The sequence below is a fragment of the Palaemon carinicauda genome, chromosome 3 (genome assembly GCF_036898095.1).
Source record: "Palaemon carinicauda isolate YSFRI2023 chromosome 3, ASM3689809v2, whole genome shotgun sequence".
Taxonomy (NCBI): domain Eukaryota; kingdom Metazoa; phylum Arthropoda; class Malacostraca; order Decapoda; family Palaemonidae; genus Palaemon; species Palaemon carinicauda.
In genome coordinates, this window is record NC_090727.1 from 44,446,824 (window position 1) to 44,472,080 (window position 25,257).

The 25,257-nt window shown below is 40.1% G+C and overlaps 1 protein-coding gene across 1 annotated transcript in view; it reads right to left on the reverse strand.

Moving 5' to 3' along the window:
- Nucleotides 1-944: 944 nt before the first annotated feature.
- The window catches only part of LOC137631599 (endothelin-converting enzyme homolog), a 122,907-nt gene continuing 98,594 nt past the window's right edge, over nucleotides 945-25,257 (reverse strand). The window contains exons 9-20 of the mRNA XM_068363470.1: nucleotides 24,817-24,913; nucleotides 24,080-24,214; nucleotides 22,853-22,951; nucleotides 22,423-22,500; nucleotides 22,196-22,299; nucleotides 18,784-18,840; nucleotides 14,222-14,283; nucleotides 13,240-13,291; nucleotides 12,830-12,897; nucleotides 11,711-11,841; nucleotides 11,358-11,519; nucleotides 945-1,271 (exon numbers count right to left, since the gene is read on the reverse strand). Coding sequence (XP_068219571.1) covers nucleotides 1,095-1,271; nucleotides 11,358-11,519; nucleotides 11,711-11,841; nucleotides 12,830-12,897; nucleotides 13,240-13,291; nucleotides 14,222-14,283; nucleotides 18,784-18,840; nucleotides 22,196-22,299; nucleotides 22,423-22,500; nucleotides 22,853-22,951; nucleotides 24,080-24,214; nucleotides 24,817-24,913 — 1,222 coding nt within the window. The 3' untranslated portion in view covers nucleotides 945-1,094. The remainder of the gene's footprint in view (nucleotides 1,272-11,357; nucleotides 11,520-11,710; nucleotides 11,842-12,829; nucleotides 12,898-13,239; nucleotides 13,292-14,221; nucleotides 14,284-18,783; nucleotides 18,841-22,195; nucleotides 22,300-22,422; nucleotides 22,501-22,852; nucleotides 22,952-24,079; nucleotides 24,215-24,816; nucleotides 24,914-25,257) is intronic.

The window sequence follows — 25,257 nt, forward strand, 5'->3', positions numbered from 1 at the left end:
AAGCTAGTCATTTAGAGAAAAAGGTACATACCTTATTTGGATAAATCTAAGTATAAACCCAAACTCCATATAAAATCAAGGCTCGTGAACACACTAGGCTGATTATATAAAAAAATTAAACTGAATCCTAGTTCAAACGAATTGTAATGGTTAGACGTTCTATTGGACAATAGATGACCTATGGTATTAATATCTTCGTGTACCTAAATACTGTACAAGAGTAAAACACTGTACAAGATTTATATGGAGTTTAGGAATATGCTTGAATAAAAATGATATAAACGCTTTTATATCTGCGTGAACTGCACTTTAGTGTATTATGCCGAATGCTGACAGTGTATTTAACAATACATGGAAAAAGGTCTATGTACAAAAAAAAAAAAAATAAAAAAGGATGTATATGATGAATCAGCTCCAACATCTTTACCACAAAATCTGATCCTAATTTGCAAGTTATTCTAGGGAAACTTGCCTTTACCTAATGGTTGAAAAGTTGTATAAGCAAAACAATTTTCGCTGCCTTTTGGGACAGAAAGACTTACAAGCTGTGACAGCAGTTTCAAATGTAAAAAAAGAAAAGGTCAAACCGTATGATAACTTTCTTCGAATTACAGATATAACAGATTAGACAAGAGGGACATCTGGTTAGTTGTTACATCTACTTGACCTCATCCATGTCGATGGTTTCTAAGAACACTGTACAAAAATGTAAAATCGTTTTGTCTCTTCAATTTCGACAACAGCAAATACTACAGCATTTAACTTTTTCTTCTTGTGTGTATATAAAGAAGCACAATGATGTGATGTTTAATTGGCCAAAAATCCATGAAGGCTTTGAAACTTTCACCAAAACTCCTACTGTATAAATTTTACAAGAACACGGTACAAACGATTTCATACAGGGAACCCACAGCTGTGCAATGTAACGAGTCATTATGTATTCCTGGATGTTGCAGTTCCTCGGCAAATAATTGTCACAAATATTGTGAAACTTTAAATTGGCAGTAACTGTCACTTTTCCATTTAGGAATGAAGCGAAAAGTAATTATTCAAGAATTTATGCACTTCAGGCATCTGTCAGCTGCGACATGGCACTACACCCACAAATGACACTTTTTCTCTGGATTCATGGGAGAACCAAGAGGGCAGTTCCAAGTCTCTGCGAAAAAGACGGAGTTTTGCGCAACTCCGTTGGCACGATAGATTCCGGGGCTGTGCATGTCCTTGCTGTATTTTTCGTAGCCTTCTTTACTTACCACCTCGCACCAAATCTGTGGAAAAGAAAAGGGTAATACTACAATTAGAATTTTGAGAGGAGAGAGAGAGATGGCCAGTATATGCATGACAAAAATCATTGAAAATAGAGTAAAAACCTTGTAAAGCCATGAAAGCTCTGATAAAATAACACTTCAGGGGTACGTAAACTTGATCCTGCCTCTTTCATCTACTCAAAGCAAGTTTTTTTTTTTCTTAATATTTGACATCAAGAATCTTAGAAATAACCTAACAAGAAAGTTTCAGCCTGTGCCCTTATAAATCTAATAATGTGATTAGTAGCTAAATGACACAGAGAATTTTTGCAAGTAACACTGATATCACTACAATGTTGACCAGATATGTTTAAAATTAACACTATAAAGACATCATTCTGTCTGATTTTGGTTTCTCAACCGTACTTGTTACGGCCTATTTGTATATCCCAATGTATGTACATTTTTCTGGCCTTTCAGCTGATGTATATATCATTTCATGTATTTTATGTTCCACACATTGTATGTAAAGTTTCGTAAGAAACACAAATGCTCGGTCAGACTTGACCTTTGTGCGACGGCGGTTGTCTCGCCCGACCCGGGCACCTCTCTTCCGTCTGCACTCCTGTATATATACAGAATGTTTTGGATAACAAACAAGTCAGTTCTCAGCTGCTTCTCATTACGTGCCCTCACAACTGGTGACTTCCTGGATTGGATGGTAACTTTGCAGTTTTGGCTACGCCATTAATGGACTCACTACGGCTGCCTTACCTTCAGAAAACCTTTAATGGAACCATGCAACTCCGTAGTTAGGTTTTATGAAAGTTCCTTTCCCCGGTCTACACAAAAAAAGCCACTAATGGACTCAATATGGCGCAAAACTCTGGCGTTCTGGCATTTTCCACGAGTAGTTTCGCCCTGGCATATACGTACCTGCGACTACACAGGAACCTTGACACCATTACCGGACTAAATATGGCGCATACCGCCTTTTAGTGTGAGAGAGCACAATGAGCACTGAAATACAGAGTTTAACTGATCCCACGCACGACACCACTGGAACAAAATCATCGCCCGGAACGAGCGTCAGGTTACCACCGTTCTCAAAGAGGAACACGTCATCATGGTTCCTTCAGGCGGATGTGCTCTTCGGGGTGGCATGAATGACTGACTGAGGGGCCAAGGCTGACATCGTCCTATCATCTTTACCTGAGGACGTTTTCGACCAGATCGCCTCCTGGCTGGACACACTGTCAGGTCAGTTGACTGGACTACGACGACCTATGAAAGAAACTAATCTCCACATACTCCCTCTCCATTCCCCTGAGGGCCCAGCAAGTCCTGGACCTGATGAACTAACCTCTGGGGGACAACTCGCCAGTGGACGCCTGGGACGAACTGGTGGGCCTCCTGATGCTCCTGGAAGTTGACACAGACGTACAACGAAAGGAGATGACCTTTTCCAGGCAGATTTTGCTGCATCGCCTACCTCAGGATATTAGGGCCCGGCTTGCCAATGCAGACACACTTTCGATGGAGGATGGAAGACCTGGCATTCAAGGCTCAGAAGCTGAAAGGGGCCTCTCAGGGTTCAAGGCACACTGTATTAACGGACGGGCGAGAGGTCAACGCAGTGCATCATAGAACACTATCGACACGGCAGATGAAAAATGCCAAACCCATTCTGATGTTATTTTCACCAGACCTTCAGAAAGGAAGAAATTAAGTGCAGGCCCTGTGCAAGTTCCCAAAAAACTAGGACGGCGGCCACCCACAACATCTCCCACAACATCGACCGTGAGTTAACACCACAGGACCCCAACAGGTGGGGTTCTACTTACGCACCCCTGTATCAGGCCAGGTGATGATGGTTGGCACTGGCGCCGTGCAATCAACGTTCTTGTCAATGAAGGAGGATTACGAAAACCCCACCGACACCACCACTACCACCCAGATGGTGGTCGCCAACGGCAACCCCATTCGCTGCTACAGGACCAGGACATTGGAAATCTCCATCATGGGACGCTCCTACACCTAGCCCTTCGTCAACACTGACGTCAGTCGCCCCCTGCTGGGAGCAGTTTTCCTGGCCCACCACGGACTGCTGCTGGACGTTGCCCGAAAGCGCCTTCTCGACCTCTCACTTCAGGCCCAGGCATAGCTACCGTGTACTCCTACACCCCTCATTGTTACGCCGACCTCCTGCAAGAGTTCCCCAATGTATTCAAGCCGGAACTCCGCCAGTCGGCTAGTTCGCCAGCCAAACACAGCGTATATCACCACATTTCGACTACGGGACCCACATGCATTCCAAGTTTCGCCGACTACCACCCCAGAAGCTCCGTAATGCTATGAACGAGTTTGCCGACATGAAGTGGATGGGGATCTGCAAGGCGGCGGCAAACCCATGGGCCTCCCCCCCACATGGTAAATAAACCCGACGACACCGGGAGACCTTGCGGGGACTATTGCCGCCTCAACCTGATTACAACGCCCGATCACTACCCCCTGGCAAACAAGCAGAACCTCACAATCACTCTGCACGGGGCAAACATGTATACAAAGATAGACCTCCTCAAGTTGTATTTTCAGGTCCCCGTCCACCCGGAACACATGTTCAAGGCGGCCATCATCACGCCCTTCGGGATGTACACATTTGCCTTTTCCACCTTTGACCTCATAAATGTGGCAGCCACCTTCCAGTACCTGATGGACAGCATCCTCAGTGATATACCATTCTGCTGCTGCTACGTGGACGACATTCTGATGTTCTCCAGATCGCGGTCAGAGCACAAGGACCACATCCGGGCGGTCCTGCAATGCCTGCAGGAGAAAGGGTTGGTTATCCGCTTCAACAAATGCACGTTCAGCGCAGAGAGAGCGGATTTCCTGGGACGAGGTCTCCTCGATGGGAGTTCGCCCCATCACCTCCAAGGTGGAAGCAGTGAGGACTTATCCCACGCCTACAAAAATCAAGGCCCTGCAGGAAATCCATCTGCGGTTCATCCTAGAAATCGATTGCATCATTTACCCGCTGAACGACATCCTGAAGGGAAACGCCTCAGCAGCAGCCATTTGATCAGACGAAGGCCGCACATGTCGATGCCGCCACATCAGTTTACCAGGACCCGGAGGCACTTCCTCAGACTCTCCACCTAGTGTTGGAGCAGGTAGTGAACAGATCACCCCCAGCTACTGGCGTTTTTCAGCCGAAAACTCAAACCACCTAAAAAACTGTACAGTACATTTGACCGGGAATTACTGGCCGTCTACTAGGCTGTTTGACATTTCCAGTACCTCTTGGAAAGGGCCTTCTTCACCATCAAAACAGACCACCAACCGCTGGTCCATGCTTTCACTAAGGTGGGCGACGTGTGGTTGGCGAGACGACAACGGCACCTGGCCGCCATCGCCGAGTTGGGGTGAACAATTCGCTATCTTTCAGGGGAGAAAAACCTGTGGCCTACGCTCTGTCACGGGTAGAAATCAACTCCATTCACCTGGGTGTGGACTACGCGGACCTCGCCCAAGAACAAGCCACGGACCCAGAGACACATGCTCCCTCTCCATTCCCCTGAGGGCCCAGCGAGTCCTGGACCTGATAAACCAACCTCTGGGGGACGACTCGCCAGTGGACGTCTGGGATGACTGGAGGGCCTCCTGATGCTCCCGGAAGTTGACACAGACGGACGACGGAAGATGAGCTTTTCCAGGCAGATTTTGCTGTATCGCCTACCTCAGGATGTCAGGGCCCAGCTTGCGGACGCACTTCTGATGGCGGATGGAGAACCTGGTATTCAAGACTCAGAAAGTTTAAGGGGCCTCCCGGGGTCTAGCCACGCTGCATCGCCAATGTTCTTTCACATGGTAGAGGGAGAGGACGACAATACTTGACTGGTTGGATGGAACGGACGGGCGAAAGGTCAACGTAGTGCATCGTAGAGCACTATAAACACGCTAGACGGAGAAGGTCAAACCCATTCTGATGTTACTTTCACCAGACCTTCAGGAAGGCAGCAATTAAGTGCAGACCCCGGGCAAATCCCCAAAAAACTAGGACGGCGGGCAGCCACAACATCGACCGTGGCCGTTAACACGACAGGACCCCAACAGGTGGGATTCTACTTACGCAACACTGTATCAGGGCTGGGTGGATGGTCGACACTGGACCGTGCAATCAATGTTCTTGTCGAAGGAGGACTACGAAAACCCCAATGATGCCACCACCACCGCCCAGATGGTGGCCACCGACGGCAGCCCCATTCGCTGCTACAGGACCAGGACATTGGAGATCTCCATCATGGGACGCTCCTACACCTAGCCTTTCGTCAACACTTGATGTCAGTTGCCCTCTGCTGGGAGCGGTTTTCTTGGCCCACCACGGAATGCTGCTGGACGTTGCCCGAAATCGCCTTCTCGTGCCGTTCTCGACCTCTCACTTCCGGCCCAGGCATAGCCATTGTGTACTCCTATACCCCTCATCGTTATGCCGACCTCCTGCAAGAGTTCCCCAATGTATTCAAGCCGAAACTCCGCCAGTCGGCTGGTTCGCCAGCCAAACACAGTGTATATCACCACATTTCGATTCCGGGACCCATATGCATTTCAAGTTTCGCTGACTACCACCCCAGAAGCTCCGTGAAGCCAAGAACGCGTTTGCCGACATGGAGTGGATGGGGATCTGCAAAGCGGCGGCAAACCCATGGGCCTCCCCCTTCCACATGGTAAATAAATCCGACGGCACCTGGAGACCTTGCGGGGAATATTGCCGCCTCAACCTGATTACAACACCCGATCACTAACCCCTGGCAAACAAGCTGGACCTCACTGTCACTCTGCATGGGGTGAAGATGTATATGAAGATAGACCACCTCATGTTGTATTGTCCACCCGGAACACATCTTCAAGGCGGCCATCATCACGCCCTTCGGAAAGTACATATTCGCCTTCTCCACCTTTGACCTTATAAATGCGGCGGCCACCTTCCAGTACCTGATGGACAGCATCCTCGGCGATCTACCATTCTGGTGCTGCTACGTTGACGACATCCTGATATTCTCCAGATCGCAGTCAGAGCACAAGCTGCAATGCCTGCAGGAGAAAGGGTTGGTCGTCCGCTTCGACATATGCACGTTCGGCGCAGAGTGGGCAGATTTCCTGGGACAAGGTCTCCTCGATGGGAGTTCGCCCCATCACCTCCAAGAAATTCATCGGCATGGTCAATCATCATCGGCAGTTCATCCCAGAAATCGCTTGCATCATGTCCCTGCTGAACGACGTCCTGAAGGGAAACGCCTCGGCAGCAGCCATTTGATGAGACCTCTGAGACGAAGGCCACCCTCGTCGACGCCGCCACATCAGTTTACCAGTGCCTCTCCACTTGGTGCTGGAGCAGGTAGTGAATGGATCACCCCAGCTACTGGCGATTTTTTAGCCGAAAACTCAAATCACCTGAAACACAGTACAGTAAGTTTGTCCGTGAATACTGGCCGTCTACTAGGCTGTTTGACATTTCCGGTACCTCTTGGAAAGGGCCTCCTTCACCATCAAAACAGACCACCAACAGCTGGTCCATGCTTTCACTAAGGTGGGCGACGTATGGTTGGCGAGACGACAACGGCAACTGGCCGCCATTGCCGAGTTGGGTGCACAATTCGCTATCTTTCAGGTGAGAAAAGCCCTGTGGCCTACGCTCTGTCACGGGTAGAAATCAACTCCATTCACCTGGGTGTGGACTACACGGACCTCGCCCAAGAACAAGCCGCCAACCCAGAGACACATACTCCCTCTCCATTCCCTGAGGGCCCAGCGAGTCCTGGACCTGATAAACCAATCTCTGGGGGATAACTTGCCAGTGGATGCCTGGGACGAAATGAAGGCCTCCTGATGCTCCCGGAAGTTGAAACAGATGGACGACGGAAGGAGACGAGCTTTTCCAGCAGATTTTGCTGCATCGCCTAACTCAGGATGTCAGGGCCCACCTTGCCGACGCGTACGCACTTCCGACGGAGGATGGAGGACCTGGTATTCAAGGCTCAGAAGCTGAAAGGGGCCTCGGCACGCTGCATCGCCAACGTTCTTTCACATGGTAGAGGGAGAGGACGATAACAGACTGGTTGGACAGAACGAACAGCATCGTAGAACACTATCAACACGGCAGACAAAGGAGGCCAAACCCATCCTGTTATTTTCACCAAACCTTCAGGAACGAAGCAATTAAGTGCAGACCAGTGTGCAAGTTCCCAAAAAATTAGGACGGCGGCCACCCACAACATCGACTGTGGCCGTTAACACCACAGGACTCCAACAGGTGGGGTTCTACTTACGCAATGCTGTATCAGGCCGGGTGATGATGGTTGACACTGGCACCCTGCAATCTACGTTCTTGTCAATGAAGGAGGACTACAAAATCCCCCATACTGACGCCACCTCCACCGCCCAGATGGTGGCCGCCAACGGCAGCCCCATCCGCTGCTACAGGACTAGGACATTGGAGAACTCCATCATGGGATGCTCCTACACCTAGCCCTTCGTCATCGCTGACGTCAGTTGCCCCCTGCTGGGAGCAGATTTCCTGGCCCACCACGGACTGCTGCTGGACGTTGCCCGAAAGTGCCTTCTCGACACGGGAACGTGCCGTTCTTGACCTCTCACTTCCCGGCCAGGCATAGCTACCGTGTGCTCCTATACCCCTCATCGCTATGCCGACCTGCTGCAAGAGTTCCCCAATGTATTCAAGCTGAAACTCCGCCAGTCAGCTGGTTCTCCAGCCAAACACAGCGTATATCACCACATTTCGACTACGGGACCCACATGCATGCCAAGCTTCGCAGACTACCGCCCCAGAAGCTCCGTGATGCCAAGAACGCATTTGCCAACATGGAGTGGATGGGGATCTGCAAGAAGGTAGCAAACCCATGGGCCTCCCCCCTCCACATGGTAAATAAATCTGACGACACTTTGAGACCTTGCGGGGATTATTACCCGCCTCAACATGATTACAATGCCCGATCACTACCCCCTGGCAAACATGCAAGACCTCACTGTCACTCTGAACGGGGCAAAGATGTATACAAAGATAGACCTCCTGAAGTTGTATTTCCAGGTCCTCGTCCACCCGGACAACATCCTAAAGGCGGCCATCATCACGCCCCTCGGGACGTACAGATCGCCTTTTCCACCTTTGACCTCATATGTGCGGCGGCCACCTTCCAGCACCTGATGGACAGAATCCTCGGCAATCTACCATTCTGCTGCTGCTACGTGGATGACATCCTGATATTATCCAGATCGCGTTCAGAGCACAAGGACCACATCCAGGCGGTCCTGAAACGCCTGCAGGAGAAAGGGTTGGTAATCCGCTTCGACAAATGCACGTTCGGCGCAGAGATGGCGATTTCCTGGGACAAGAGGTCTCCTTGATGGAAGTTCGCCCCATGACCTCCAAGGTGGAAGCAATGAGGACTTACCCCACACCTACAACAATCAAATCAAGGCTCTGCGGGAAATTTGTCGGCATGGTCAGTTATAATCGGTGGTTCATCCCAGAAATCGCGTGCATTATGTCCCCGCTGAACGACGTCCTGAAGGGAAACGCCTCAGCAGCAGGCATTTGATGAGACGAAGGCTGCCCTCGTCGACGCCGCCACATCAGTTTACCAGGATCCGGAGGCACTTCTTTAAATTGTCCACCAACGCCAGCAACTATGCCTGCAAGGTGGTGTTGGAGCAGGTAGTGAACGGATCACCCCAGGCTACTAGCGTTTTTCAGCCGAAAACTCAAACTACCTGAAACACAGTACAGTACAGTACGGTTGACCTGGAAGTACTAGCCGTCTACTAGGCTGTTACATTTCTGGTACCTCTTGGAAAGCGCCTCCTTCACCATCAAAATAGACCACCAACCGCTGGTCCATGCTTTCACTAAGGTGGACGACGTGTGGTTGGCGAGACAACAACGGCACCTGGCCGCCATGGCCGAGTTGGGGTGTACAATTCGCTATCTTTCAGGGAAGAAAAACTCTGCGGCATACGCTCTGTCACGGGTAGAAATCTACTCCATCCACCTGGGTGTGGACTACGCAGATCTCGCCCAAGAACAAGCCACCGACGGAAGGAGATGAGCTTTTCCAGGCAGATTTTGCTGCATCGCCTACCTCAGGATGTCAGGGCCCAGCTCACCGACGCAGACGCACTTCCGATGGAGGCTGGAGGACCCGGTATTCAAGGCTCAGAAGCTGAAAGGGGCCTCTTTGCACACTGCATCGCCAACGTTCTTTCACATGGTAGAGGGAGAGGACGACAGCACAGACTGGTTGGCTGGAACGGACGGGCGAGAGGTCAACGCAGTGCATCGTAGAGCACTATCGACACGGTAGACGAAGAAGGCCAAACCCATCCTGATGTTACTTCCACCAGACATTCAGGAAGGAAGCAATCAAGTGCAGACCCCTGTGCAAGACCCCAAAAAATTAGGACGGCAGCCACCCGCAACATCGATCGTGGCTAATTAACACCACAGAACCCCAACAGGTGGGGTTCTACTTACGCAATGCTGTATCAGATCAGGTGATGATGGTTGACACTGGGGCCCTGCAATCAACATTCTTGTCGATGGAGGAGGACTACGAAAACCCCACTGACGCCACCGTCCAGATGGTGGATGCCAACGGCAGCCCCATCCACTGCTACAGGACCAGGACATTGGAGATCTCCATCATGGAACGCTCCTACACCTAGCCCTTCGTCATCGCTGACGTCAGTTGCCCCCTGCTGGGAGCAGATTTTCTGGCCCACCACGGACTGCTGCTGTACGTTGAACGAAAGCGTCTTCTCTATACGGGAACGTGCCGTTCTCGACCTCTCACTTCCGGCCCAGGCATAGTCACCATGTACTCCTATACCACTTATCGCTATGCCGACCTCCTGCAAGAGTTCCCCAATGTATTCAAGCAAAAACTCCGCCAGTCACAACTACCATGGGTCCTCCTCAGACTCAGGACTGGCGCCCAGAGCAAACGGCAAGGTTTTCCTGGCAGAGAAAGTGTATGGCGAGACACTGGCCGTACCTGGGGAGTTCGTCCCAACACACAACAACAACTAAGACACCGATCATGAGGCTTCATGAGCTCGCTGAGAAATTCACGTTGTGTTCGAAGACCTTCACCAACAGGACCAAGCATTTCAAACTGAAGGGCCTGGACACCTGCAGCTATGTCGCACATCGACCCTCCCGGACAAGGCGATATCGTGGCTCATACCGCGCCGTGAAGACCCCCACCCCACCCCACCAAGGATACTTTTTCATGATCCACGGCCAAGAAGATTGGGTCACCATCGACAGGCTGTTGGAAATGGGCATACGCGAGTGCTGCCCCAAAACAAGCCTTCTCCCACTCGGTGCAACCAGCCCCGACGACAGATAGTCGAATCCCTCTAGGGAGGACTATCCTGTCAGACGACACTTTAAAGGTATCAGCCTCCGACAACAGCCTTCGTGCATAGATCAGAAGAACCCGGAGGCACCTGCACCCTCCTCAAAGATACCAGGATTGAAATGCCACGTCAAAAATTATTATTGTAAAATAATCCTGGGGGGGGGGTGTATTTGTAGACATCATTCTGTTGGGTTTCAGTTCGCTGAATTAGAGTTTTATACTTTATCATTTCTCAACCGTACTTGTTACGGTCTATTTGTATATATCATCTTAACCGTACTTGTTCGGCCTATTTGTATATACCAATGTGTGTAGATTTTTCCAGCCTTTCAGCCAATGTATTTATTATGCCATTTCTTGTATGTAATGTTCCACACATTGAATGTAAAGTTTTGTAAGAAACAAATGCTCGGTCAAACTTGACCTTTGTGCAACCGCAGGACAGCGGTCATCTCACCCGACCCGGGCACCTCTTTTCTGTCCACACTCCTGTATATAAACAGAATGTCTCAGATAATAAACAAGTCGGTTCTCAGTCGCTTCTCATTACGTGCCCTCACAATACATTTCAATTGACACTAAATATGCTAATTCTTTTTATTAATAAATTCCTTGAAATAAGACTAATTTCCTTTAGGTTTGGTTCAATATGTGACAATATGCCTACCTGTGCAAAGGTGATGAAGAAAATCTGTGGTACTGTATAATCCATCCCAGGTAAACTAGGCTCTGATCCGTATTTGTCCCTCCAGCGTGTGTAAGCAAGCCAAGCATTCAGTACTCCAGCATTGTCACAGATGTTATCGCCCAATGTTTCATTGCCATCCACCTAAAAGAAAGGCTTGATTGAAATACTCGCTAGTATGGTTTATTCCAAGTTGATGAGTTCATTAATAGGCATTAATATAGCTGGTAATTAATGACACTAAAAGCCACTAAATATTGATGCTTAAAAGGAAGTGTTTTCTTGTGAATAAGGTTTCTTGAATAAATACAGTAAATGGAGATCCCCTTACTTACATTTTTTCCAACCATCTCTATTGGATACTGACTATACTGCTCCACAAAGCATGCTGCTCGCTCCGTAAATTGCTCAGCCATTTCGTCACTCCACCACTGAGATACATTTCCGTGCTTATCATATCTCTTCCCTGGAAAAAAATAACTGGATGAGACACTCAAAACCAGAAGATATTATTCAGGACTCATAACGTGTGTGATATACTGTAGATATTATTTACATCTATTACTATTAGCAAACTTATCAGAAACCATCCAACCACATTTGTTTTAAACTATTTTAAACAACCTTACTCTGGGTGATCCTTAAGGTTTCTCAAATTGATTTTTTATAGCTTAGGTGTTGAAGATTTTTTTTTTTTAGAAGTCAAAGGGCAGTATGGATTCTACCTTACTGAGAGATGATATTTTTTATTATTACTTGCTAAGCTACAACCCTAGTTGGAAAAGCAATATGCTATAAGCCCAGAGGCTTCAACAGGGAAAATAGCCCAGTGAGGAAAGGAAACAAGGAAAAAATATTTTAAGAACAGTAACATTACAATAAATATTTCCTATATAAACTATGAAAACTAACTATACAAGAGGAAGAGAAATAAGATGAAATAGTGTACCCTCAAGCACGTTTGGATATCAACTAAGATTACTATCACTATCACTGTCACATCTATCAAACCTACGAAATCGCATAATACAAAGCGGTTTAAGAGGTTTAAATACAGGTACATTAAATCATGATTATTATTATGTGATCATCAATCAACTAAAAGGTCATTATTATTTTCCCTCAATCAAAATGTTATTGCTACCATTTGCCAAATTGCTATACTAATTTGATATATCAGATTATTAGATAAAAGGGATGCCAAATATTGAAAATGCAAATTCTTTAAGGAAAACAAAAACTAATTCGGCGAGAAACTAATCTCGCCACCACAGCTATTTAGGCAGAAAATATTCTGAAACTATATGCGTAGTGTTCACAATTTTTAAGCATATATTTCTTCAGATATGCAGATAGAACAACAATGAACTTACTTTACAATTGAGAGGAAACAAACTAAATGACAGGTTTCATACCTCCCAAGTGACCTTTAAAATCTATGCTTTTTTACTTACCATGATTATCGAAACCATGAACCAGTTCGTGACCGACCACTACGCCAAGACTTCCGTAGTTCAAGTACCTGCAGGTATTTTTTACATTAACAATTAAAATTAGTTAAAAGTACCATGTTTCAATTATTCTTTTTTCGTATATCACAATATCAAGTATTCTTGCTTTAGAAGCGGATAATCAAGTGTAAAATTCTACTCGTCTGATAAAGTTATGATAAAGTTAATTATATAATCAATTAATTCTCATATTCAATTGTGAAACTTTGTCATCTTTTCACTAAGTATATAAATATTGAAAGCTAAATTTCACAACGTTAATTTTACTTCTGTATACAATCTTTACAAAGATCTTCAAGATTTGTTTATATGAAGCAAACCGTTTTATTGATTTTTTTTTAAATGGAACTTACATCGGGTATCCAGGATTGTAAAAAGGTTCCCGAAGAATCCCAAGAGGCAAGACTAGAATAAAATCGTACCTTCATTAACAATGATTATTTTAACAGCGATTTAACGATGAAAATGTATCTTCAGTAAAACAATTTCAGCTAGTGACATTTATGATATAGTCATGGTCCAGAAATTATGGTTTATACAATATGTATAAGACATTCACAAAAGAAGTTGCATTATCATTCAACTCCCGTTGATATTGCAAGTGAGTTTGCGTTTTTGTAGCGAAAATGCTTTGATATCGTAGGTTATAGTAATATCATAATAATTAGTCGAAAAATAAATTAAAAGTCAAATTTTAAACATTCGCGAAAAAGGTCATCGCGGTGATAATAATACCGTAATAATTATAATAATAATAAGTACAATTGTAATGAAAGTTTTCAAAACCGGCTAGGATCCAAATAATAATAATAGTAATAATAACAACTAAAAAGTCATATTGTTTCGTGAGCGAATGAGCAAAAGTCTTTATATAAAGCTGGAAAGGTGAAAAGTTACATATTCCGCAACATCGCATGTCACTCAAAGTAAGTTTTAAAAAAGTATATGAAAACATTGTGAGTTATTGGACATGCGAATCACATTTATATGATAAAAGGTACATTCATGGCTTACCTAAAATACCAAAAGTTAGCGGTAGTGGAAAAAAAAAAATTTAAATATTGTCCAACAAAATGTATCACAAATTTGACGGGTGAGTAATTTCTACAAAGCTTGTAACATGAGCACTTTAATGTATATATATATATATATATATATATATATATATATATATATATATATATGTATATATATATATATATATATATATATATATATATATATATATATATATATATATATATATATATATATATATAGTTATAGTTATATACGTAAACCAATATGTAAACAAAGATAAATAAGCTTACATATAAATATATAAGCAAAACTTACTAATTTCATTAGCTGTTGGATTGTGGAATGCATTCACAACCAAGGGCTGTATCAACCAATCTCTGTAGAGGGAAAAGGCAGTTAAGCTCAATAGGATGAAAAAAGTTAAGCAAAATATGTACACCACACCATTAAGTGAGGAATTATGCACTTAGATTTTTTAATTTTACTTGATCACTTAAAATCCAAATAACTGTACAGGAGCATTTTGACTTGATACTGATAAGAGAACCAAAATTTCGGTCAAGAACAGGGTGCTTATAAAGTTTTCATTTATCTGCAAACTGCCAAAATAAAACTGGTATTACTGTATATCATGCCATAAAATATTCCCGGTGTTGATACTGTACATGAGGGAGATTTTTTTACCAGCGCTTTTTGCATGATAATCTTGATGAACTTTATTATTGTAGAAGGAAATTAGAAAATAGGAATGGAAGTCATAAATTAACGTGGAAGATTTTCGATTTTACAGTATATAGTACACAAATAATTCCGTTAAGACGTAGTACTAAAAGGGTACCGTGGAAAATGCCATTCGTATACTTAAGTCGTGTTTTTCATGGAAATATTGCAATGTACTGTTTTTGTAGAAAGCTTGTTGTATAATCACTAATTGTGCCTATGATAATTATAATTCATTTTCATTCCATTCAATATTAATTTCGTTTTAGAATTCAGAATGAGTTTTTTATGTATAATGTTTAGAGTTGGGGAATGGAGCTGACCGGACTTACTGCAATCTTAGTATACTATCATCATTAATCATATCATCCCATATATAAGTGGGAAAATCATCGAAGTATCTGAAATCTATACCTGGTCATATATACATATCATGGAGATAGTTTGATCAAAAAAATAATTCATTTGCAGGAAGGATGGATGGAGAGTATTCCAGGAAGAGAAAAGAAAAATAATCATATATTAAGTAAGTAATAGTCAATCCTCATGCAACTAGATATCTACTTAGAAAAAATTTCAGGTAAAATATTGGCAGCAATTCAATTCTTCGTTGCCTCGGGAAAAATACACCTGTATGCTAAATGGTTTGTGATTAGAGTAAGGTAATGAGTTTCTGTGTAGTATAAATGGTTTGTGATTAGAGTAAGGTAATGAGTTTCTGTGTACAGGTAGTATAAATGGTTTGTGATTAGAGTAAGGTAATGAGTTTCTGTGTAGTATAAAGGTAAAAAAACAAGCAAAAGAATGACAAAATATGCTGCATCTGCAGCGAGGCAGTGCAGCTCTTTCTAGTTCTAGTGTTTAAGTACACAGCACTCATGCATGTATACAATGAGAATAAATATACAGATATATCTAATTATATATACATTTCTATTCAACCCACTCTAAAATAAAAATTACTTTTTTTTTCCTTCCATGTACCTTAGAGCATTTACTTGGAATATGCAGCCCCAAGTACACGCAAAGTGGGGGAAAATTAACAAAAACTAGCTAAATGCTCATAGTTCCATTTATGCAAAAAAAAAAAAATCTTCAAGCAAAGGAATAAATGTAAATGCAAGACTACCTGTAGGTATCCCATATCTAAGAACTAGCATTTACTCTACTACATTTCTGCAAGAAACTGATCTGAAGAGCATAATGATCACTAAAGGTCCCTTTTACCGAGGACTGACCATCACTTTGTCTATTCCATGAGAAGGATAAAACCTAAATCAGCAATGAGAACTAGAACAATATTGAAGAGAACCAAACTCAACACCAAATGTCTACAAATACCTCAACAAATCTTTTATATCTGGAAAACCTGATCAATAATTTACCGGACAATTACCCACCAGATACTAAAGAACACTGAGAAATTCATTATTTCGGTATTTTATACTTGCTCGGAAAGAGTATGCATATCTAATCACAAACAGACTAATTTGACAAGAATGTCAAGGAAATCTCAGAATTAACTGTAAAAATAAAAAAAAGGCACTTATTGACCCGAACTTATAGATGAACGCAGACATCTCAAAGCTGAATTTCAAAGATTCACAAGTAGAATGGAGAATGAGTGGTGGATAAAAAAAGTCTCTAAAAGTAAGGATATATTGATAGAAATTATATGAAAATCTTTTTTTAATAACACAAGAGTAGTGTATGGAGCTAGTTTACAAAAACTAGCCCCATTAAGAAACAAAGATAGTACAAGACTTCCCAAAAATGAAACTTAGACCGTAAATCGTTGGAGGTAATATTTTAAAAAATTACTGAATAGAGACCCAGTCATTGATGAAAATTTCATTTACGACATATCTCAGATAACTATTAATAAAATACTGAACAAAATTCTATCATTGGAAAAAATATTTGCAATTTCCAGCTTGGAAAAAAAAAAAAAACCAAGAATGGATGGTATACCAGCAGAAACTTTTAAATTGGAAGAACTTCATATTCACTCATCTCCATAAACTGTTAGAAAAACTATAAGTTAATAAAGACTCCAGAAGACTTAGATAGATTAATGGCTCTTTTTCTTCCCCACCGTTATCCCTACATCGTGGGGTTGGTTGCTTGATGTGCCCTCTCCAATGCCTTTGATCAAAGGCATCCTCTTCCACCAAACCTTTTTGCCCCACATCATCCTTCACCTTATCTCACCATCTAATTCTCTGCCTCTTTCTTAATCTTCTCCCCCTTACAGACTCCTCCCAAGCCCTCCTCACTCCCTCCCCTCCATCCATCCTTAACACGTGCCTACACCATCTCAGTCGTGACAATCTTATCTCGGTAATCTTCACTATACCTGCCATTCTTATTTCAGTATTTTCCACATGCTGCTTTTATCCTATTCTCAACTTCAGCCTCATACCCTCCCTCCTGATTTATAGTAGATCACAAGTAACTAAATTGTTCCATCTGTTTTATAACTGCGCCTCTACTTTCATGTATGGCTATACTGCCCTTACCTCCCTTACTGCTAACCATGGCTTCATTCTTATCTACATTCACCATCAAACCACTCTTTTCCAGTCTCTCTTGTCACTCTACTACCCTTCTCTGTGATTCCTCCTCATTTTAGCAGTAATCACCAAATTATCTGCATATAGCAACTTCCACAACTCTTCATTTCTGATTCCTTCACTTTACACATCCAAGACCAACACAAATAAAAACGGGCGTAATGCTGACCCCTGATGTAATCAAACACGGACTTCAAAGGTTTCTATCTCTCAAACAGTTATTACTTTTGTCCCTGCTCTTTCGCCAATCATCTCTACCATTCCAACCAACTTCTCTGGGGCTTTCCTCTTCCTCAAGCACCAAAACATCACTTCTGGTATTCTCTCATAAGCATTCTCTAAATCTACAAAAGCACAGAAGAGCTTCTGGTTTCCCTCTAGTCTCTTTTCCTGTAACTGTCTTACTATAAAGATGCCATCCACAGTCCCTCTCCCCCTCATGAATCCATACTGCCATTTCCCAATCTTTACAATCTCCATTAATCTCTCATCTAGTACCCTCTTGAACACTTTCAAACCATGCTCTTATTTAATTCCCCTTTAGTTACTGCATTCCATGATGTCACCTTTCTACTATTAGACTCTCCTCCAAGTCTTTGGGCATTATTTCCTCTTCCCATATTCTCAATAAATCCAGCATCCATTCCCCTTAGTAACTAGTATCTCTAACACTTCACTCTGAAACTCTGATGGGCCTGATGCTTTACCATTCTTCATTCTACTCAATGCTAGCTTCAATTCTGTACTCTGTATCTTCATCACTGGCTTCTCCCATCTCCTCTTTCTCATTTTCAGTATTCAATAGTTGCTTATAATATATCCATCTTCTCTTGTCATCTTCTGTATGCAGTATATTTCCATCTCTATTCCTGATGACTAACAGTTGCCCCAAGTCCTATCTTTGCCTTTTCCTCTAGTTTGAAATCTTATATGTATCCTTTTTTTCCTTCCTTTATTCCTAGCCCTTCATTTAACTCCTGGGTCCTTAATCTTTCAGAATCTGAAAGCTCATCAAGTTTTACCGAGTTAACATACTCAACATTGACATCATTATCAAGAGGAATACAATAATGTCCACAAGAAGTAATTCAAAACTACTGGTTTGCCTAAAATCTCCACAGAGTCTTTTTCGATATCCATCTTTACCTTGGCAATTTTCATAGCCTGCCTTGATAGGAACAAAGGAATGTCAGAATCAACTATGTCAGTTTTAATTGTTACCTTATTCCCAACTAAGGAAGCCAGTAGACTACACTCCCCAAGAGACTTAAACTGAGTCACCCCCCAAAAAAAACTTGAACACCCTATTACTATTTGTGGTCTCAACTAACAACCTATCATCCTCACTCACTCACTCCAACAAAAAGAAATGTTAACGATTCATCTTTGCTAACTAATTCATGTGACCATCAAAGTGAAGTAGTTATTCTACTGTAACTCCAATACAAGGAAAATGGACTAAAAAGGAAAACCGGATTAGCCGACTACATTATATGTGGAGGCATCCACTTACTCTTTAACGTGCTTCATACTCTTTTATAAGTGTGAGACTTAAAACTAACTAAGTAACGAAAAATGTCTTACATGCCGTTCCATATGTTTATGAAAGTGGTTCTTGTCCCTCCATAATAATGCTCACTTCTGGAAAGAGTCCGAGAGTGGGTGAGTCATTAGCTATAGCAAAAGAAAACTTAAATCAAAGCCTATAAGATGCCAGGACACTTTGAATCACTTAAGACAATGCAAAGCCATGCACTTGGAAGAGCCACCCATGCAAATATATCTTTTTTTACCATCTAGCCTAAAATACAGCCTTGTAAAATCCAAATCTGATTTAGTATATAGGAAAATTTACGTTGAATGAAATACGAACAGATATCAATCTGTACAGTGAAATTCTGAAACTTCAATGAGAATACAACGTGCATACAATATAATTAAGTTTTCCCTGTATAACGTCGTACTATCTAAAGTCAAACACACACACTGGCCCACATAACTGCATGCGCACGAACACGCACGCACATCTAAAAACGCGTGTTCATAAAGAGTAAGGCCAGAGTTTCTCCTTAGAAACTAAATTATATAAAATATAGGAAATCTTCACAAGTAATTATAGGAAAACGACAAGCTATCTCCAAATTTTGTTAATGAGATCTGGGCAATTCTTGCTTTACCATTTAAGAATATGTATGTATGTATATATACACACACACACACACATATATATATATATATATATATATATATATACACATATATATGTATATACAATGTGTATACATATGTATTGGTATACATATATATATACACATATATATTATATATATATATAAACAACAAATACAGCTGTTTTTAGTCCATTACAGGACAGAGAGCTCATTTTCATGTGTGGGGTTTGGCCAGTTTTCATCACCACGCGGGCCAGAGCGGAATGGTGATGGTGGTAGATTTTCTTTTGATCTCTCACAGCTAACCAAGGTAGCATGGGTGTCCCTGACAAGTACAGCTTTGTTGATCATGGCGATCTCCAAGCCTCATAAATGTTGATTTGGTTGACACTTGATTTCTATTTTATGAATAACGTGCCTCATATAGTTTTATGATTTTATTCTTTTTACATATAAATGTATAATTGTATTGCATGCGTGCACATGCTTTACTGTCATTTGTATGCGAATTACATTATTTATGTATTGGTAAGTAAAATATGTGCAAAATCTGTGTAAGCATATATATGTGTATGTACATGTATACTTGTGCAAATATGCGTTCATGTATATTTATTTGTACAGTATATGTATATCATATCTACTTGAAACGATTTGGCACAAGGGAATATGTCATTGTGGGGTCCCTACAGACTCAAAAACCCACAAGGGCCATTCATCTGTAATATATCAAAATATGGTCATCGGACTTAATCGGCGCACGGAAAACATGCAGAGAACTTTATTCAGAATTTTAATAGGTTAAATATCCCCGTCCCGGTAAATGAAGTTTTAAGATTTTTCAATGAATAGTTAATCAATTAATGGTTAAATTAAAAAGTTTGTAACTAATAATGTATTTTCTTTCAATGGTAATTTTTACAAGCAAATATTCGGTTGTAGTAGGGACAGTCAGTTATCCTTACTTTTACTAGCTCTCTATATGGAGTACTGTACTTTAAGACTGAAATGTTAACAAATATTGAACTGACGAATAAGGTTTAGCAGTGCAACGTTGAAGACATTTTCACGTTTTGGGATGATAGGTAGGGATATTTTAAGAACTTCTTCAATAAACTATATTCCCTATTTCCTAGCATAAAATTCAAAAGCAATTGGGAAAACGATGGAAAATTAGAATTTTGGACATTAAAAAAAATCCTCATGATACAACTCTATATATGTTCTTTTTTTTTTCCTACAACCATTCCTTAGTTACCCTGCTATTTCAGTTAAAGTTGTAATAATCGTTTTCTTAGACCACTGACATTCTGTTCTAAAGCCTGAATAAAGAATCTAAAATTATCCATAAACAATGAACCATCCGATTTAAAGAAGCAAATAAAACCCAAATATATAAATATCACTAAAAAGTTATTAAAAATATTAAAGCTTTATTCAATATACCAGGACCAAAGGGAGCCCCATAATTAATGTTTATCAGAATACAACAGATCGAATCCTGAGTATACCAAGAATCAAACTAGCCATTTTATATATAAATACATATGTAAATATATATATATATATATATATATATATTTGTATTATATATAAATATATATATATATATATATATATATATATATATATATATATACATACATATAATATATACATATATATATATATATACACATATACACATATACATGTATATGTATACATCATATATATATATATAGCCTATACATATATATATATATATATATATATATATATATATATATATATATATATATATGTATAGGCTATATATATATATATGATGTATACATATACATATATATGTGTATATGTGTATATATATATGTATATATTATATGTATGTATATATATATATGTGTATATATATATATATATATATATATATATACAGTATATATATATATATATATATATATATATATATATATATATATATATATATATATATACACATTATATATATACATATATATACATACTGTAGATGGATATTAAGAATAAAAGAATGGGTCCCTAGAGATTGTAAAAGAAGCAGGGGAAAAAAGAAAAGACCATGGATTGACGATCTAAGAAATTTGCAGGTGCGGACTAGCACAGAAAGGCCATAAACAGATGCAAGTGGAAGAACTTTTCTGAGGTCTTTGTTCTGCAGTGGACTAGTAATGGCTGATGATAATGATGATAATGTGTGTACATACATGTGCGTGTGCGTGAAATGTCTAGGTTCGATATGTAAGAGGTGAATAGTAAGAGTTTATGTGAGGAATATTATCACCATGATAATTTTCATTTTAGATACAAATAAAGTTTTTGAAAGTGAAGCTCTCTCTCTAGATTTATGTGTCTATAACAAAATTCGTTATGATGTAATATCCTAGATTTCTTTTTAAATTTGGAAAACTAATATTTATAAATCTATACTGGTTTAGATTTTTAATTTATTTGCCAATTCTATTTATATTCCCTGGATAGTTCAACTCACGTTTTCTAGGTGTAAAGGTTATCTACATACAGATTTAAAAGAAATAAGTGTCTAAGTTGATTGAAGTAAGAATAAACATTGCCTCTCAGATATTTGGATTTTTGAGACCACATTACATTCAATTCGGCACTATTGAATGATGAACGGAAAAATATATTGAAAAGCAACAAAATAAGTAATAGTCTAAATAGGTTTCTAAAACAGAAGCATGAGTTTGTTCATCATGCAAAGTTGTAGAACAAAACTCAAAGATAAGAATCATTCAGCAATGTAATCATAAATACAAATGTAGTGAAGAGTTTCAATGGAAGTATACCTTTTCTTATCGACAGGTCGAGATAACTTCTGGAGTTCCTTCCATACCTCGTGTTTCTTCATTCTCAATATGTTATTAAGGAAATGGTCCTCGAGAATTTCTAGCTGAAATAGAGATAGATTATTTACAATATCAGTGTTACACTGCATATATTCAGCGCACCCTTTTGCAACTCAATCTGATCCAAAATATTACTGAATTTGTGATATATTGGATATATTACTTACCCCTTCAAACTCAGCATCTAGTAGGTCTGTTGATTCTATGTACTCTGGATAACCTATCTTTTTACCCATTATGTCTAACTGAAACAGAAGTCGAGCAAACATCATTAGTACTATATTTTAAGATACTGGAATATTTTTAAAAGAATCTAAGAAATTTATATCACATAGTTTCTACATGGAAAATACCTCAGTAATTATAAATCAGCAAAACTGATATTTTATTTTTTGGCATAATAAGCCTACTGCTCTTAAAATAGCTAAGATAGATATGTTGTTTTGAAGCATTACAGCAAAATTAATATGAATTTTGATTTTTTTTTGTGTAATAGGCCAACTGCTCTTAAATTAGCTCAGACATATGTTATTTTGAAGAATTTTTTCACTGAAGAGCAAATTTTACACTTGTTGGAAAGACCAAATCAGAAATTACCTTGTCACTACAGACTTGCTTCATTTCCTGCTCTAGCCAGTCCTGTCGATCTATGACGATATGGAAAGCAGTTCGAACTTCCTCGACCATGCGATCAATCTGTAAGTGTCCTTGATGTTATAGACAATTGTTTGTCGTAAGTACTATAGAAGACAGCTTCAGTCAGTTCTAATATAGGATAAATACATACTATCTTACTTTTTGTTCCAGGGATATTCAATTAACTCTGAAGATAAAATAGGAACAAATGACATATTTCCCATGCCATTCTACTCAAAATATTTTCTTTATTTCCTATTAGTTTGCAATAAATTGCCCTCAGATACGAATGAAAACAACATCCCTGTCTCCGAAGGCAACTTATTTCGTTATGATTTTTAATAAATAAACTATATTTACTCAAAACGTCATCTAAAAAGTTTATCTTTACCATCCTTACTTGCTACACTTGATGGCTCATTAATCGTCCTTTTAATAATTGTTATTATTATAGATGGCAGGAAAAAGTAACTCTTAACCTTCATTGTCAAATTATCTTTCCTGTTCTCCATTTTAAAACCGCAGCAGATTAATTAAACATTTCATTATTTAGCGGGTGATATTTAATAAATCTACCCTAATCAATTTTTTTATTTTACCACCAATAAGGTTATATTAGGATCCAGTTTCTACTTCGACTCCTTATCCAGGAAAATTATCTTAATTTTCAACGTCCTCGGAACTGCAATGCAAGTTTTTTTTTCCATAACCCCTTGCTCTATCACATTATTCGAAGCCTTTATTTGATAGCCTTTTTACCTAATCAATATAATTCTATTAACCCACCCCAATAATCAGAATTTAAGTGGCAACTTACTGTCCTTCCGGCTAATTGGTTTTCAGTGTTCTCGAAAATGCTTTGTTAATTATCTCTACAATGTTGTATGAGATCGCAAATTTAATTCCTTCCCCGTTGATATGTGATAACTAATTTTTTGAAAATGACACGGTTAGATTATTAACAAGACTTTTATATTATCAATTAGGGATAAAAGTGCTTATTAACCCTTGACAAAAACACATTGATAATTTACCACTTGATATTCAATATCATCAATCTTATAATCAATAGTTTAATTATCAATATCCCCATCATCTCATCCTATGCCTATTGACGTAAGGGGCCTCGATTATCAATATGATTTAGAAAATTAAATTAACTAGTTATTGGAATATTCCTCGACTTACCTCTCCTGAAATTTTCTGGTCGTAATGTTGCTCAACATACATTCTAGCAAGCGCTGCTCCAAAGCCTTCGTTGACAAGCGCAGCACATTCCTTCCAACGACTTATGTAAGTGCGCTCTTCAAATGGATCTGGTACCTGGAAATAGTTTCTCTCAGTGAATCATTTGAATTTCTAAAAGAAAAAGAAAATCCAGTGCAATCACTGTTTAGTCCCAGTAAAAGAATAAATTTGACACCTTTGAATTATGATATTTATGGTAAATATTTTTTTTCTTTAGCTACAACAAACTCAGTATAGGACGTTCGTGAAGAATGTTAGGTCGAATTTAAACGCAAAGAAAGGAAAAACAAATGTAAAGAACTCTATAGATGCCACAGTTCTGTGACACAAAGCTAGTAGTAAGGCATTTATTTACTTGCATATTACGATACAAAATTAAAAGTTGAATACAAAGAAAAACACAATTTAATAGAAGTTTCGTAAGGAACTGCAGCAAGGTGAGCTATTAAGTACTAACAGAGAGGCCAAGTGAAGGCAAGTGAAGGTTATTCAACAATTAAAGAGCTTATATACAAACAGTTGAGGGCAACAATATGACAAAAATTCAAACAATGTGAAACATGCGATGGCAATCTTAAATAGGTTTTTCCATCATTAGTGCGAAAGACAGTAAGAGATAGAAAAACAATAGCATTACAGTGTATGAGAGTGTATGAAACTTGCGATACAGAACTTACCTCACTCCTAAACTGCTGCCACAATTGCTGAAAGTAGTTGCTTATGTATGGCATGTATCGTAAAACAAATCTCCATAGCAAGTAGTTCACAACCACCCTGTGTGAAAGATGGAATATAAAAGTCCGAAGATTTACAACAAAATGATTTTCTAATTGCATAACGAAAAATTTTCACAGATAAATAATAACTATCCTTGTTCCTAAGTGTTGCAAATTTTATTTGTGATATTAGAATAATGCATATACAGTACAAATAACTCCTCAAATAATATTGATAGCCTAATCATTACACACACACACAGACATATATCCATAAATACAAACTTGGAGTCAACTGCGGTTCTTTACCATACAAATAAAGGATCTACTAGTCTTTTTTATGTTATATATGTATTCATAATATACAAATTTCCGTTCTCACTACAAAGGCTAAATTTAAAA